This window comes from Chaetodon trifascialis, chromosome 20 (assembly GCF_039877785.1).
Source record: "Chaetodon trifascialis isolate fChaTrf1 chromosome 20, fChaTrf1.hap1, whole genome shotgun sequence".
NCBI classification, from domain to species: Eukaryota; Metazoa; Chordata; class Actinopteri; order Chaetodontiformes; family Chaetodontidae; genus Chaetodon; species Chaetodon trifascialis.
In genome coordinates this window covers 14,217,998-14,234,039 of record NC_092075.1, presented here as the reverse complement: position 1 = coordinate 14,234,039, position 16,042 = coordinate 14,217,998, and the positions used below count along the sequence as shown (strand labels likewise).

Genomic DNA, 16,042 nt, shown 5'->3' with positions numbered 1-16,042 from the left:
CACTCTGTACTTACAAGGGCCGTTACGACACAATGTTCTTTTTCCAAACACATGAGGACCATGGAGAGACTATAAAATGCCACCTCCCACCACCGTCATCATCTTTGGTGACTGACTACCCACATAGGTGTTCAATGATTTCTTAATTTAGTGATTCCCAACCAGGGGTACATGTACCCAAGAGGGCACTTCTCTAGTTCAACTAATGTGAAAAAAAACTGAATTGTGCTTTGTTAAAACAAACAGGACAAAAATAAACACCCTGAATTACATTTAATACATCCATTTTTATAACCACTAAACTACTACCTCCAACAGGCCGACTGGACAGCACACGCTCCGCACCAGCCTGAGCCAGTTGTAACACCTGAACGCCACATGCTGCTGTTGACAGTTTGCTAGCAAGCAAGCAGAGAAGTTGAAATCCAAAGTTAAAAGTGATGATAAATGGTTAAAACATCCCATTTCAGCACTTCAAGAGGTAGTACAAACGCAAACTGAACCAAATCTAACAGAAAAAAAGAAAGAAACCAAGGTGAAACACTGACAAAACCAGGACCATTACGTTTTGTATGGAAACACTTTCTAACAATAGGCTTCTGTATCATTACTAGTGCTAAATAGCACCTGCTTTAAAATCCAAACCAGTCTCTACACGAAGGCGTCGTGGTGTTGCACATATGAAAAGTGACTGAGGTCGTTTTTGTGAACAATAAACAAAATTAAACACATGCCACCTAACAAGAATCTAATTTGAAGTGCACTGAGGCCTATAGGGGCCACTTTGGGGCGCCTGGGCCTGTACCTGCATGCACGATTTGAACACAAGAACACTGATTATACACACAGTAAATATAATTAAATGTCAAGTTGCTGATGGAATAATTCAGCTCAACAATGGTGCACAGATTGGATCAGTTTTGCATTCTCGTCACAACACCCAGTTTTCAACAGCACACTGAAAAATGACTGATTACTGCTTGCGTCTTTAAATGGTTTGTGGAGGAAACTGGAATAAGCATTATTTCCTGGCTCTGTCTCTCTCTCTCTCTCTCTCACACACACACACACATACCCAGAAATCATCACTGAACAATAAAGCTAACACTACCCACTATTGTACTCGTTGCTCACTCGGTTACTCACACATCGGAATCTAAGGAATGAGAAAATATTTGCTCAATCTGAATCTCAACCATAGAAAAAAAAAAAATAGAAGACAAAAAAAAAGAGCAAGAGGGGCGAGGAGCCGTGTTTCTGACAGGTTGCTGTGGTGCTCCTGTGTGATGTGCGTCCACGGAGGCGTGTTTTCACAGCTCACCGTGTCCATTTCACATCTGACTGACACACAGTTGAACTGAACAGAATGAACTCTGGAGAGCAGTGGGCAGGAAGATGCTGGCCTGCTTTTGTCTATTTTATGTCCTGTGTAGCCCACAGTTGTTATTATTTCTATTATTACCATTAAAACAATAGCTTCTTTTGATTTTATCCATGATTTACCATCATCCTTTCTGTCATCATTGACTATGATCAAAGCTCTAGAGTAAAGCTAAAGTGTGCTGATTGAATAGCATTGCTGTAAATGAAAAGAGGAACAAGACTAAGAGTCTGAAGTCATGCTAGCAGCTCTGTGAGACTTAGGCACAGGAGTGCTTTGAGTTAAATGCTAACATGCCCGCAATGACAATGCTAACATGCTGATGTTTAGCAGATGTAATGTTTGCTATGCTCGTCATCTGAGTTTTGCATGTTAGCATGCTAATTAGCAACAGACGCAAAGCTTGGCCGGTATTAGCAAATCATTAAGTAGGCTATTATATTCTGAATGTCTCCAGTGAATAAGAGAGGTGATATTGCTGATGTTTGTGACTTAAATGTATTCTACCAAGGGGACACCCATTTCAATTATTTGAGTAAAAATAGAGAAACAGACAAGCAGGCAGGTGAGAATGGGAATAGCTGAGCGTCACGTAGTGCCCCCTGGTAATGCAGTTTATTTAGGGCCGCTATGAATCGCCCAGAGAATCTGCGATGAAGAGGCAAGAAAAAAGCACTTGCAGCTTTAGAGAAATGCTGGTGGCCAACTAAAAGTCATGGCAAAAGAGTACACCAACATTTTACCTGAGACCACAAATCTGAATCTCATAGTGACAGTAAAGGAAAAGTCAAGGAAACACCACCGTAGAATTCATCCTCTGGGCACCATATCTATACAAAATGTAGTGCCAATCCATCAAATTTCCAGCAATACATCCAAAAGTTGTTGTCAGTGACATTTCAATCTGACCGGCCGACATCATCGGTAAAGCCATGGCTGAGGATGGCGATCCCAAGGGTATTGCCAGTGCCTTCCTGTCTCTCTACAAAAAAGATAAGCAGACATACAGATCGAGTTTCTCTTGGGTTGTGCTCCTCTAAAAGAAGAAATCCTTTATTAGCTGAGTTTCCATCCAAATGTATCATAATGGAATTTCAAATAAAACTGGTGAGAGGAAACCTGAATGAATGCTTGTTTCCATCCACTGCTGTTATGCAATTATTAGGTGTTAGTTCATGGAGATAAGCGGCGGGTAGTGCCAGTTATCCAGTCAGACAGCCATTATGCCACTGCAGAGGAAGAGGCCGCAGCAAGATGATATAATTAAAAGAGCGCCAGTCGGACGTCAAGTGGTGAAAAAAAAAAATTGACATAGGACATTTCTTTTTCATGCATTAATGTGAGGAGGTTACATCAGATCTGTGTGGAGAAATGAGAGGACATTTTCCTTTTTCTTCTCTGAGGCAGAAACAGCTGATCAGTCATATGAGTTAAACATTACAATGTGAGAACTTATCTGAGCGCATTAAGCACATTAACTGTTCATGAAAAAACTTTTTCGGCAAACTGAGGACTTTTTTTTTTATTTCGCCATTTCCATCAACCTTTTCTAAGATAGACAGATAGACGTGGACTGAGACTGACTGATTAACAAAAACAAACAGGCAGACAGACGATGTAGGAGGACTGACTGACTCATCTGATGTGAGCTGTAATTAGAAGATGCTCGCCATCTGCGAAACTTCCTGATCTATAGGGCTGCACAAACTGCCGACCTGCTGCTTGTCTAAAAACCTGACTCTACTTGATTCAAAGATAAAGTTTATGTTCCTGTCAACGACATCCTGGGAAAGATGTAGTCTTCTCTTGATGCTATCACATTATGATCAGATTAGCCTTGCCTTCGACAGCTACCACATCGCTCTATTTCTGTCGACAGTCAGCAGCAACAGGTGCTGTTAAAAGGACTGTTTTATATGCACTCTTAAGAAGTGTGTCATGAGGTCAGTGAGAAGACAGTGAGATGTTAGACAATCCTTATGAAACTAAAGCACACTTACGTCTTTGCTACCACTTGGAATCACTCTATTGGCTCTATAGCTATTTTTACTTTTGCATCAGGACTCGAGTATTTCCTCCTCCTGTGGGCACGACACTCTTCTCTTTAATAGTAATTTGTTGCAGAATTTTGACTGATTTACAGATTGTATTCCTCTTCTGCAGCCCTGTTTCTAATCTTTTCTGGCACATAAGCGTCCACACACACAAGCAAAATTCCACACTACATAAACAATGACTTCCAAAGAAGTGCACAAAAATCGAAATAGGAATAATTTGTCATGTGCTGACTCTTAACAACGTGGCCGCGAGTGTGCACTGAGATCATATGTAATGTAGCGAAAGTCTAAAAGTCAGTTGCAAATCATATTTGATTAAACAGTTGTGTGTGGTGACCATTGTATCACTATGAACACAACAAAAGCAGCAAATGCTTTTTAACTCTCTGCTCATTTGCTTTTTTGTCAGGTGGGAAGTACTTCTCACATAATCTCACACCTCAGATTGTGAGAGGGCTGAACTCTGCGTGTGTGTGTGCTCATATGCATATTTGTTTGTTTGTACGTGGAGGAGGAGTCCTGTTGCCAAGGAGACTGAGAGGTATCATGCTCTGCAGACTCTCCTCCTGTAATCTTAAATGTTTGAGTCAGGAAGACACACTACTGTTGGGGCAGACGCTCTCACCAGAGGCTTTACTGTTAAGTGTGTGTGGTCTGATTCGACTTACCTCTGCGGCCAAAGTCTGATATAACTTATTCCTCTGTGCCGTAGACCTCTATTCAAATAATTATCAGTGAGCCACAGTGTTACACTGGATGACATGTTCCTTCATAACCATGAATAAGGAAACAGTAGTTTCCAAATGACCTATTTTTCTCTTGTCTGAGCTGTTTTAGGGAATAATTTTGCCTTTTTTTTTAAATGAAAGTATATGATTTGCTTTGAAAGATTTATTTTTTCATTTGGAACCAATGGACTTGGCTACTACTGAAGACATAAATCTTAAACGGGCTGAATGCCACGAAAAAGCTAAAGGAGTTGTAAATTACAAAGACAGAGCAACACAGTTTTGATTTTCAGCTTTATCCACACAAGAAATATTTTACTTTGCTTATCGTTTTAAAATTTACTAGTGTCCACTTTCCCGGAATGTGTACACGTTTGCCTCTTTTGGTGATTCCGGCATGTCCTCTCATATGTTGCATGCAGGTGGAGGGAGCGATAGCAACAGCACAGGAAGAGCAAGACAGTCATGGAAATAAGCACTCCTCAAGCTGTTCTGTCGAGCTGCACTGGATTCTGGTCTACTTGGCTGCTATTGTGAGTGTACACATTTCTGCAATGCATTTGTGATGCTAAATGATGGCATCACAAAAAAGCTCTTTTTCATTCAGGTCTGCCAATATTTTTGGAGTGCATCTTAAGCATTTGCCAAATGTTAATGGGTGGTATGATTAGGACTCATTGGTGAAGGTGTTGTTTACTCATACTGTATGTTAAGATTAAGATCTGACAACAACTCTGAACAACAAGCTTCTTTTTCTAAATGCACTGCACAGAAGCCCAGTGAGCCAACCACACACCCTGCACGAGTTCAAACACAAGTACAGAGGACTGATAGAGAGCTTCATCACATGGTGCGCTGACAGTCACCTGAAGCTCAATATCAGTAAAACCTCTGAGCTTGTGGTGATCACAATGCTTCAGATATGGATGTTGTTGCAAAGAAGCTACAAACTGTAAAACATGGATGCTTCACACACATCTTCAGTCCAACAGCACAGAAGATCTGTACAATCAGTGCAGTTTCAAGGTGGACACCCAAGATTAGTGTCACCAATTCAGTACCTGACCAAATGTGAGCTATGATGTACCCTCCAGGCCTTTCTGATATATTGTCTCATGAGAATGAGGTCACAGTGACCTTTGACAGCTGGAGAGGGACAGGAAGGGTCCTCTGGTGGGAATTGAACATGGACCGCTGCTGTGAGGACTCTGCCTTGATGCATGGTACAGGCTCTACCAGGTGAGCTACTGGGGAGCCCACTGACACTACTTTTAACTGATATTCAAGTGACATTGCATCATGAATAAAGACAGGTACACACTCACAAGTTCAGAACTTCAAGTTCTGTCAGTTTAACTCAGCAATCATCAGCCAAAAGCAAAAAAACACCATTCAGTCGCTCTCTCTCTCACTCTCTCTCTCTCTCTCTCTCTCTCTCACACACACACACACACACACACACACACACACACACACACACACACACACACACACACACACACACACACAGAGCCAGAGAGTTTTGACTCTGCAGCATTATGTTGACTGAAAGCAGTATCAGGAAATAGAGGCACTGTACAACTGACAGACAGGTGTATTTTTCTCAGGAACCAATTGGTTTGGGATGACAATCAAAACCATGAAATAACTCCCCACCACAAGCAGCAGCCAGCTCACCAACACACACACACACATACATACACACACACCAACACACACTCTTTCTCCAGCTGGGTTGAAAAGGCCTCTTCAATAAAGCATTTAACACGAAACTGCAACCAATACACATTCAATCTTCAATTAATTAATGTCTTAATTAAAAATGGTGGGAAGATCAGTTACAGTGTTTGTCTGTGAAACACTCTGCAGAAAAAGTATTTCAAGTGGTACAGCCATCACTCAGATCATCATGTTTTTTCTTAACTGTAATATCCAGAGATCACCTGTCAATCATAGAGATACTGTCTGCCTTTGAATTGTCTGTCAATAAAGTTTTGTGGAGAGGATGCTGTCTGTGTAGCTGCAATGGTAAGCACTGCTCATGCTAACAACTCCATTCCGGTGCTGGTCAAGTAACATGAAATTTCATCAATTGCCCATGACATATTACTTATTTAAAAAGTAATTACAGCACATTACTCAATATGAAAAGTAATTAGATACATTAGGCTCTTTCTATTACTTTTGTTACACAGCTGTAAGCTACCAAAACAATTAAAATTTGATGCAAACCGTAGTCATTCAGCGTCATTGGTGCGATGATGCGATGACATTGATGCAAAGCTTACCTCATTTATTGAGGTAATTTTTTTTTTTTACAAATTAATAGCAAGGGGTAGCAAGTTGTGCATAGCGAACGTAAAACCATTCAGTGGTATGCTCCCCAAGAGAAAACTGAAGAAAAGAATCACTAAAATAATGCGTCTCAAGTCAAGTAAGGCATTACTGCCCAAAGTTACCAGAGCACAGCTGGAAATCTACTGTAAACTTTCAAATTACTGTTGTCATATAAGTCACTAAAAATGGACAAAAAACTGGAATACCTTTGCTGCACCCCTGAGGAGAATAATTCATCTACAGGTTGAACAACCCTGTTGTCCATCAGCCTGGAATAGCTGCTGCAATGGACAAAGTCTGCTGAGCATTAACTCATTATCTCAAACGAGGGTCTAATATAGGAAAAGAAGCTTAGAAATCACATACAAGACAGCCTCTGCTCCACTTGCTGTCTTTCTGAATCCACATAGGCTCTGAAGATGTGGCATGTCATGTGCAAACAGAACGGTTACTCTGGTGGGTTTTTCCTAAACTACTAGTCTGTGTAACAAGCAGCTGAAAAACCAGCCAGCATCTAGACACCAGTTTCCAGTTTAAAGACCATATTTGGAATATATTTTGGAATTTGAAAGAGATTGCTTGCTGGCTGCAACAACATAATTTCCCTGCTTTGGGATCAATAAAGTTGTATCTTATCTTATCTTGTTGCACCACCATGTCTCTACAGTAGCCCAGAATGCACAAAACAAACACTGGCTTTTCATGTTCTTGACATTTTAGAGGCCGCTGTAGGTTCTCCTACATGCCAGTCAGTATATCCTACACACTGGTGGCCCTTTAATTTGACTCAGGTCATTGTTTTTTCTTAAATTAAATAAGCAAACTCATTAAAAAATGTAAACAATTTTAAGCATTGGAGCAAAACTTTTCTCCATTTTGAAGTACAGTAATGATTATTTATTATCTACAGTCTTTTCCTCCATGTCAACATGATTGCATATGAATATAGATATTTTCTTTATATGGCTACCTTGTTGCCAAGGTAACAACTAAAGGAGATCCAAAGAAACAATAAACAATGTTCTTTTCTACTCCAAAAGCCACAAGTCAACATTTTACATCCAGAACTCATCCTTACACCGGCAGCAGAATGAATCTGCTGCTCCCATAAGGTTGAACAAAACCTCAGACATATCCTCAAATCAACAATGTCACCTACAATTACTGCATGTTCAAAAACCCTTCATTTTTCCCTCATTTCCTCCCTTGGTGAAGAGGCACTGACTTTTCCATGCGCTCACAGGGATGCACTAAATCCCACACCAGCCTGCTGCACGCATGAGCAAGATGTTACTCTGAGTGGATGGAGCGTGTCATCTGAATAAAGCTGTGTGGGTGAGGGTAATGGGCTATGGGCTCGCCTCAATGAGGGCGCCAAGCCTGCTGGATGAAGGGGATAAACAGGGAGTGACTACAGAATAAAGTGAATGACACACAAACATGCACACACACGCACAAAGCGATGTACATGTGCACAGATGTGAAAGACAGACAGGCTGTGGAAATAAAGATCTACCCAGAGCCATCACCCAGTCTGTGCCTCCCCATGGATTTAGTTCAGAATGATCAGTTTTCCGCTTTCTCATCACACCACTGTCCACATCAATATCTCCTTTTGCACACACACTGCTGCTGCTGGGAAATTGTGCTTAAAATATGCTCAAGGAAACAATCACATGCCAACCAATAAAAGAGAATAAATAAATAAATAAATAAATAAAGCTCCTCCCCATGAAGATTTTGTGAGAAACCAAACAAAATAAATACTAAAAGCAACAGCTATTTAACATGTTAGAAGTTCCACTTTGCTAATTTACACGCAGATGCATAGTGGTTAACTAGATGTGTGCATGACCTTCTCCTTTGTGTCCAGGTATTCAAAATAGATGCTCAAAATTCAAAACATTTAACGTGTTAATATTTAACAGAACTTATCTAGCACCAGGGGAGATGGACGTGCAACAAATCGTCTGAGTAACATCAGCTCATCTCGTGAACTAGCCGAACTGAAAGAAAAGAATAATCTCCCTTGTTCCTCCAGAAAAGAAACCCTATCCTGTCATCCTTCCACCTGCTTCTCTCATTAAGTAACTTGTAGCAGATATAGATGGGCAACAACGATTCAGGAATTTCCAGCACAAGCTTGAAACTGAATACCGGCTGCATTAAGAGACAAACATGCTAACAGCTCCATCAGTGTGATGGGCTGCCAGCCAAAGTTTTACTTTCAGTGGCAGCTGATTATTATCTGCTTTGGAGACTCAGCGCTGTTTGTTCACTGGTATGTGGGATATAAACCCAGCACGTGATCGTACACGAGGAAGTCAGAGAACGTCAAAGAACAGCTGAACAACGGCGCTCGAGGAAGTAGCTCGAGGTTTTCTGACAGTAAATGCCAGCAGAGTTGCAGCTTCGGGCTCTGCGGAACGTCTGAGGCGTGTACACCAGCAAGCAACTGTTTGCTCATTGGCCGTCTGCAATGTCAATCACAGACACCTCCACTGATTTCCCGGCAACACAAGTGCGCTGCTGTTGTGAAAAAGAAACCTCTTATTTCACCGTATTCTTGCAGATAATGGCAATGCCCATGCGATAACATATCCCTAACGATAACCAACAGGGATTATAGTATAGACGGATATGCTGCTTTGGGTGAGGTGACACTGACAATGAATAAGGTCTGGCTAGCCCTGGAATCAGGCTAATGAGTTGCACTTGCTACAGACGGCCTAAAATTGGCCTGAAGGCGGTGGCTCTCCTCAATGTCTGTGGGGAGTGGCTAATAAGGACAGAACAGTGGGCAATCGCAGGGACAAGAAGTTAACTGTTTCTGGTAAAGGCAGAAACCAGGGCTGATCCCCAGAATCACTTCTTCTGTGACTAATATAGTTTTCTTCTCACAGGGGCAGGTTACTTGAGTACATTCACCGTCTCTCAACAGCAGCTTGTTTCACCAGCTCAACTCATTTACAGATGCTTGTATCCGGAAAGTGGCCAAGGCTATCAGACTGCTAATGGCTGCTGGCCAGTGTTGGAGTTGTGCCTTGCTTAGGATTTCAGCTTTTGGATGAGGGAGGAGTGCTTATTTTCTAAGATAATCAAAATCCAATTTAAATGTTGTCCAGATTCGGCTTTTGATAAATAAATAATAATAAATTGTCTAATAATGGCAAATCACCACGACTGCCTGTTTTCACAAATTGCCTTTTATTTATTTTGTCTTCTTCCCAGATGTTGCCAGAGGTTACACAATTGGGACTACTTATTCCTGGGAAGCAACTTAAGGGAAGATGAGTGATGAGCAAACATTGGTTCTTATTCTTAGGACCAATGCAGTGTGTTTAAAGGATTACTCAGGGTGGACCCCATGTAATATGTTTTGTGCATGTGGACGAGCCAAAAAAGACGTTGGCAAGCTAATGCTGCCTTGGACAAGATTTACTGAGAATAGGAGCTGTGTCAAGGGAAAGTGATTTATTACCAGAGAGGGGATTTAAACAATGGCCTGGAGAGCTGCTTTAAGATGACACCACTGCATCAGCCTATTTTGAAAACGCTGCCTCCCCTGTGACAGCTTAGACATGTTCCAGTCCAACTAAATATAAGTCATCCCTTCTTAAGATCTGTAATATTTGATGCTTTAGCAAAGACCGCAGGCTATGGACTGTGGGTCATCGTAGTCTTGTTGAGCTGCTGTGTCATATTGATTATGTTTCATTACATCACTGCAATGGGAAATATTTCAAGTGAGATCAGTGAATGAGACCCTGGATCCACTGTCCACTTCTGCCACTTCACTACCTAATACCTACTTTATCCAAACTCGCCTCAACCCTCATGAACACAACACGCCGGGTCAACGAAACGATCATCTACATGCAATCAATATTCTCCAAAAAGGCAAAAATAAATGCTATTACGGTTTGTATAGTTTTCTGCATGCCTCTGCTCTATACAATAGTACTCTGTGATCTGTATTTGCCAAAATCTTTCTGTTTGAAGACTATAATGGTTAGATAATGTATAACTTAATGCAGCTGTGCCCTCACACAACAAGGTGCAGTAATGCACCTCAGTTTCACAGGAAAACTCAGCTTCTGTTTTCAGGAAATCAGTCTTAGGCAGGCTTAAAAAAGTTTGAAAACCCATTGTCAGACTTGAAGGAATGTTTCCTGCACTCGCCACCTGATTTCTGCACGACTAGAGTACTGCAATATCAGTGTACTTCTACTTAGGACATTATGCTCTTTTCACAACTTTTCTTGGAATTAGAAATTGCTTTTCACAGCTTGTCAAACACCGCTTCTCTGCCTCTCTCTGTTTTGATCCCTCTCTTTCTTTCACGCACGCACGCACGCACGCACGCACGCACGCACGCACGCACGCACGCACGCACGCACACACACACACACACACACACACACACACGTGCTCTCCTCGTGCAAACAGTACAATCTACAGTGTCAGGGCGGTTACTGTTGTGCAGTACTATTACAATGTTAACAGTCAATTAAAAGCGTAATCGATTGAAAAGCAGCCAAATATACAGCAGCAGCACCCGCCTCCCCTTGCTGACCTGCACTTGCATTCGTGGATGTCATATGTGTCACACACACACACACACACACACACACACACACACACACACACGTGCCCTGTGTGGATACAGTAATAGGTGTGTGTGTTTGCATGCGTGGTTCATGATCCTAATAGTAAATTATATTGCAATAAAGTAACAAGGGCGGAAAAATTACAGCACGTCTGCGATGAAATGTCAGCGATCAGTTCCCTGTGTTCGGGATAATTGAACAACAGCAGACCTTTTCACGTGCCCTGACAGCCAGCAAGCGTTTTTGGAGGCGATGACGTGAAACAAACTCTTACTAGTCTTTCCATGGACCACCACGCTCAGGAATGACTGGGCAGATGGCCCTGACCTCTCCTCCTCTCGACCCCTCATAACTGCCATGTTTTCACCTTTTACACACATCTGCTGCATGTTTACATCCAAACTGTCTGATGGACACACTTGTCATAAATCAAGTGATAACACCTGAAGCTCCAATAAGGCTTCACTGGGACTACTTTTATTAGAATTTGCACTAAATATAAAACAAAAACCCTCTCTGTCTTTATGCAAAGTTATCCCGCTGTAGTCTCTGAACTTTGCCTCCTGTGCCATTAACTTCTTCTTCATAAAAACTCACCTTACTGTATACATCTAACTGTAGGAAGTTTCTAGAATATACCTGAACACTACTGTATATTTCTGTCTGTGCAAAAGTCTCAGCAGGTGTACATTTCAATGTTTTATTGTTCCAATGAAATAACAAGTTGTAGCACTTCAAATGGTGAATTTAGGGCCATCAGCTATTTTAAGAGGTAAATCCAGTCTAATAGTATAAAACTGATGTCCTCTTAGAGGGCAAACCCCGCACTCTTAATGACCATCAAATTGAGTTCAAAGGTCATTCTCTCTTGTTCACAACTGGGTTGATATATGTAAATGATAATTCATAAAACTGTATGACAGATAGTGGTAATTGTGCCCATTGTGAATGAGTCTAGAAGAGAATGGTCGTTTTAAAATGATGAACAGCCATGAAGGATGCAGATCTGCTGCTGCATCAGTGTCAATAAACAGATGTGACAATGACCAATAGAAAACGGTTTTTAGTTCTTTCCTAATTCAACTCTCATGTGTCTCAAGCTGAACTCAACTCTGCAAAACATGCGGACAAATGGAAACATCTGTGAGAATCTCGTCTACCTTTCTTGCTCCTGCCTGTCAAAACTTTTAAAAGACATTTTTTTTTGTACCGTGCTCACCTGTGATGGGCTCCTCGCCTCCGTCCCTCCGACCCAGGAGCCCCAGCGCGTGCTGCTGCCTCTCATGCTGTGGCTGAAATGAAGAAGCGGGAAAAAAAAATGCCGCGTGCCTAGAGTCCGATCCGCACGAGCTGCAGATGAGTGACACTGGACGACAGTCCGCCTCGTGCCATTGAGAGAGAGAGAGAGAGAGAGAGAGAGAGAGAGAGAGAGAGAGGTGATGGATGCTGCCATCTTGTGGTCTTATAGTGCTTGTTTAGGCCTATATTTAGAAGATGCGAATGATATTACAGATAGGTTATGTATAAAATAAAGAAATCATTTCTTTTACAATTATCCATATGACCCTGAATTATTTTTTACCTGCATTAATTTCCTTGCAATCCAATCATTTTTACCACTTTAGGTGTCTTTAAAATAGAAGGCAATCAGTTTTAGGTCGCGTTGGCCCACTTCAAGCACTGGACTAGAAGATTGCTGCCTCCTTTTGGGGGTTCATATATTAATAAAATAAATACATAAAGCTAAACATGGTCATCCTGAACTATGGGAGGAGAGGTTATTTTACGATCGCAGCCCTCACACATAGCCTACTTTATCTGAAATAACTATATTTATTATTAATGATAATAAAACTTCTCTTATCCCTTATAGTATGAAAATTGAATTTTGTTAGTTGGTTGATTAGTTGGTTGTCATCTTCTGAATTTCATCTGAATGTCTAGGTAATTTTTTGGTGCAGTTTCTATTGATTCTCTTCAGTTTCTAAAGAACTATAATAATAATAAAAAAAAGTACCATTATTAACTCCATGGACATTTTTATGGGAGATATTTCTATTCTGAATAAACTCTGCAGGAACAGACAGAGAAGAGATGTTTTGGACACTCCCTGCAACAAAATGAGTGATTGATGAGTGATGGTGATTTACAATGGAAAAAGGCTTGTTGTAGTCTAAATAAATACTGTATTAATGATGAAATGAAAGACATTTCACTTCAGGATTTTACATTGAATTTACCCTGTTGAGAAGTGTTAGAAAAATTCAAGCTAATTACAGAAAATTCAGATCGAGAAACAATCCATTTGTTTTATTACTGTGATCATTCAAATTTATTTATTTCAGACAGATATGCAAAACATCACAAATAGAAAAATGGTACTAATGTACACTATTACACTCAAATACTACTTTCTGTCTTGCAATGCATCTTAGTTGCTAAGAGTTGTAGTTTGTTTGATTAGCATAATTAGCTAATTATCAGTAGAGCTCAACCAGATATTTTGTGCACAGACTAAATCAGAAAATCACACTCAATGCACTGCAATCAATGCAATCTGCTGAAGTTCAAACCAAGCATTAGAAGGGGAAGACAGGTGATTTAAGTGACATTGAACATGGTGTGGTTGTTGCTGCCAGACAGGCTAGTTTGACTGTTTCAATACTGCTAATCTGCTGGGATTTTCATGCACAGCCATCTCTAGGGTTTTCCAGTGAGTGGACATTCTCTGAGTGAAAATGCCTCGTTGATGGCAGAGGTCAGATTAGAGGTGAGTTGGAGGTTAAGAGTTGGAGGTGTCTGAGCTCCACTTTGCAGAATGATGCATGTTTGACATTCGAAGGCTGCTTTCACATTCACTGGTGAGAATGCAAATTTTCTCCGTGCTAACAGAAAATCTGATTTTCAGAGGTCGGCCTAGGAACATGACCCCAGTGCACATATGGACTTTACACTCTTGTGTCCAGCAGTTAAACTTGTGAGGTGAAAAATACTTGCATTTGCAAAGTTTCGATGAGGGAGAAGGAGCAGGTGCCATTTTATGGATTTTAATGTGTACCTTTTATGTGCAAAAACCATGTCAGACACACATTAGACAATTTCTATGTAAGCATTCATTCATGTATAGAAAAAGTTTAAGAAAAAGTGAACATTAACAACATAGTGCATTTCACACTAAGGCACTGTGCAATTACATTTATTTCAATAGCATCTGTGGCAGCCAGAGGTTGATGCTTGGACTGATGTCAGGGAATCAGGGAATAACAAAGTACACTTTTAAAATTTGATGTTGACAAAACCGCCTGTCGAAGTAGTGTACACATATGTCCAAAGTACTTGAATGGGTGGTTTTGTATACATACAGTATGTCCACAGTAGCTATCCTGTGTAAATGACACCTATGACCGCGTGAGCAGGGTTTCCATAGGAACATAGCCGTCGAGGCTTTCGTCACACTTAAGTGGATCTAGAGTGTGTTGGGAAAACGAAAGTTAAAGATTAGCCTAGACACCTATAGCAGTTATGTTAGCATACAGCTGTTGTAATACAGTACAAGAAGTAGCAACAGAAGTAACTTTGCAGTAGGAATTACAAAGAACAGACTAAAACTACCGCGTGAGTAACAGGTAGCCCTAAATTACGGAGAGCACCTGAAGGCGTCATTCTGCCGGGCAGCTGGATACTTTCGGTAACCTCAGAAAAAGCAGTGCCAGCAGAGAGATAGCAGTAATTTGACACACAGCACAGGTCGCTCTTGCGGAACCACGCGGATTAAAAGAATTAACAGGCGAAGACAGGAGAATATTCTCTGGACCTGGAACGAATCTTAAAGTCCAGAGTCACTGGTGTCCGAGCAAAGAATCGTTAACATCCTGAGTGAATACAAAAAAAAAAGTAGGCGCCATTCCGACCCTAAAGTCGGTCCTGAATGTCTAAACTACCGGGAAATGCAGGTGTGTCGGTGCTCGGGGACAAGTCGCTGGAGTTTTACCGGGACCCGGTAAGCTTCTGCCGGCAGAAGATCGAGAAACACGGGAGCAGAGTGTTTCAGTGCCGGCTGCTGAACAGACCGACCGCCTTCATCTGCTCAGTGCAGGGGATGAGGGAGCTATTGTGTGGTACGTGTGTCTCTCTCTGTGTCTGTGTGTATACGTCTCAGGTGAGCACCAGCGCCTGAAAGAACATATTTTGCTCCCAACGACAAAAAATCACAACATGTCAGTGGTGATTTCAAAGATTTCATTGCCTGCAGGGAATTATTTGGGTCCAAGCCCGGAAGAGGCTTCAGACGGGCTCGAACCCGGTTTCCAAATACGCTAGAACATTTAACTCAACAACTGAAGTGATGCGCCAGTGCATCCCAAGAAATATGAGCTCAATTGGCCAGATGGTGGCGCTGTAATTAATGGTGGCGCTGTAATCAAGGCCCAAAAATACGATTTTGGGACGGCCAGGCCCCTCACACTGTACATCAGACTGACTTGAAGTTTAACTCTTCAGCCTGCTCAGTGGTACTATTCGAAACCTCTTGGCACATAAAGTCTGCCATGATTGATTTTTTTGTTAATTAGCATAAAATCAAAAAGTAATTTTGGGTTTTGACTGTATCAACCCCAAAATTGTTATACAGTACCAGAGTACTGAGATACACATTATAAATGAGCATCATCAGTCAAAAAAACATGGCTGCCATCAATAAAAAAAAAGGGGGGTGGGGGGTGGGCTTAACGTCAGTTAACTTGCTAACGATTTGTCCATTCATCATAAATCTGGGCTTTGAAATTTGAAAAATATGTACCTTAAATGCGATGAAGGGAAGACAAATGGCAGAAGTTTGTGCACGATGATGATGGTGAATGGTGAAAATTAAACAAGCGTTGTTAAAACAAAATCAAAGTAGCTGAAGTCATTTTGTTCACCTTTGTAAGG

At 41.2% G+C, this 16,042-nt stretch overlaps 2 protein-coding genes across 4 annotated transcripts in view; one reads left to right on the top strand and one right to left on the bottom strand.

Annotated features, from left to right (window-relative positions):
* The window catches only part of LOC139348768 (5-hydroxytryptamine receptor 4), a 44,233-nt gene extending 31,752 nt beyond the window's left edge, over positions 1–12,481 (bottom strand). Inside the window, exon 1 of the mRNA XM_070989097.1 lies at positions 12,333–12,481. The gene's annotated coding sequence lies outside the window, so the exon portion shown is untranslated. The remainder of the gene's footprint in view (positions 1–12,332) is intronic.
* Positions 12,482–14,812: 2,331 nt separating this feature from the next.
* LOC139348612 (uncharacterized) overlaps positions 14,813–16,042 on the top strand; it is a 35,581-nt gene continuing 34,351 nt past the window's right edge. For 2 of the 3 annotated variants that reach the window (XM_070988867.1, XM_070988866.1), the window contains exon 1: positions 14,976–15,231. In XM_070988867.1, coding sequence (XP_070844968.1) covers positions 15,042–15,231 — 190 coding nt within the window. In that variant the 5' untranslated portion in view covers positions 14,976–15,041. Of the gene's footprint in view, positions 15,232–16,042 lie in introns of all 3 variants that reach the window. The other variant, XM_070988864.1, reaches the window with a different exon arrangement.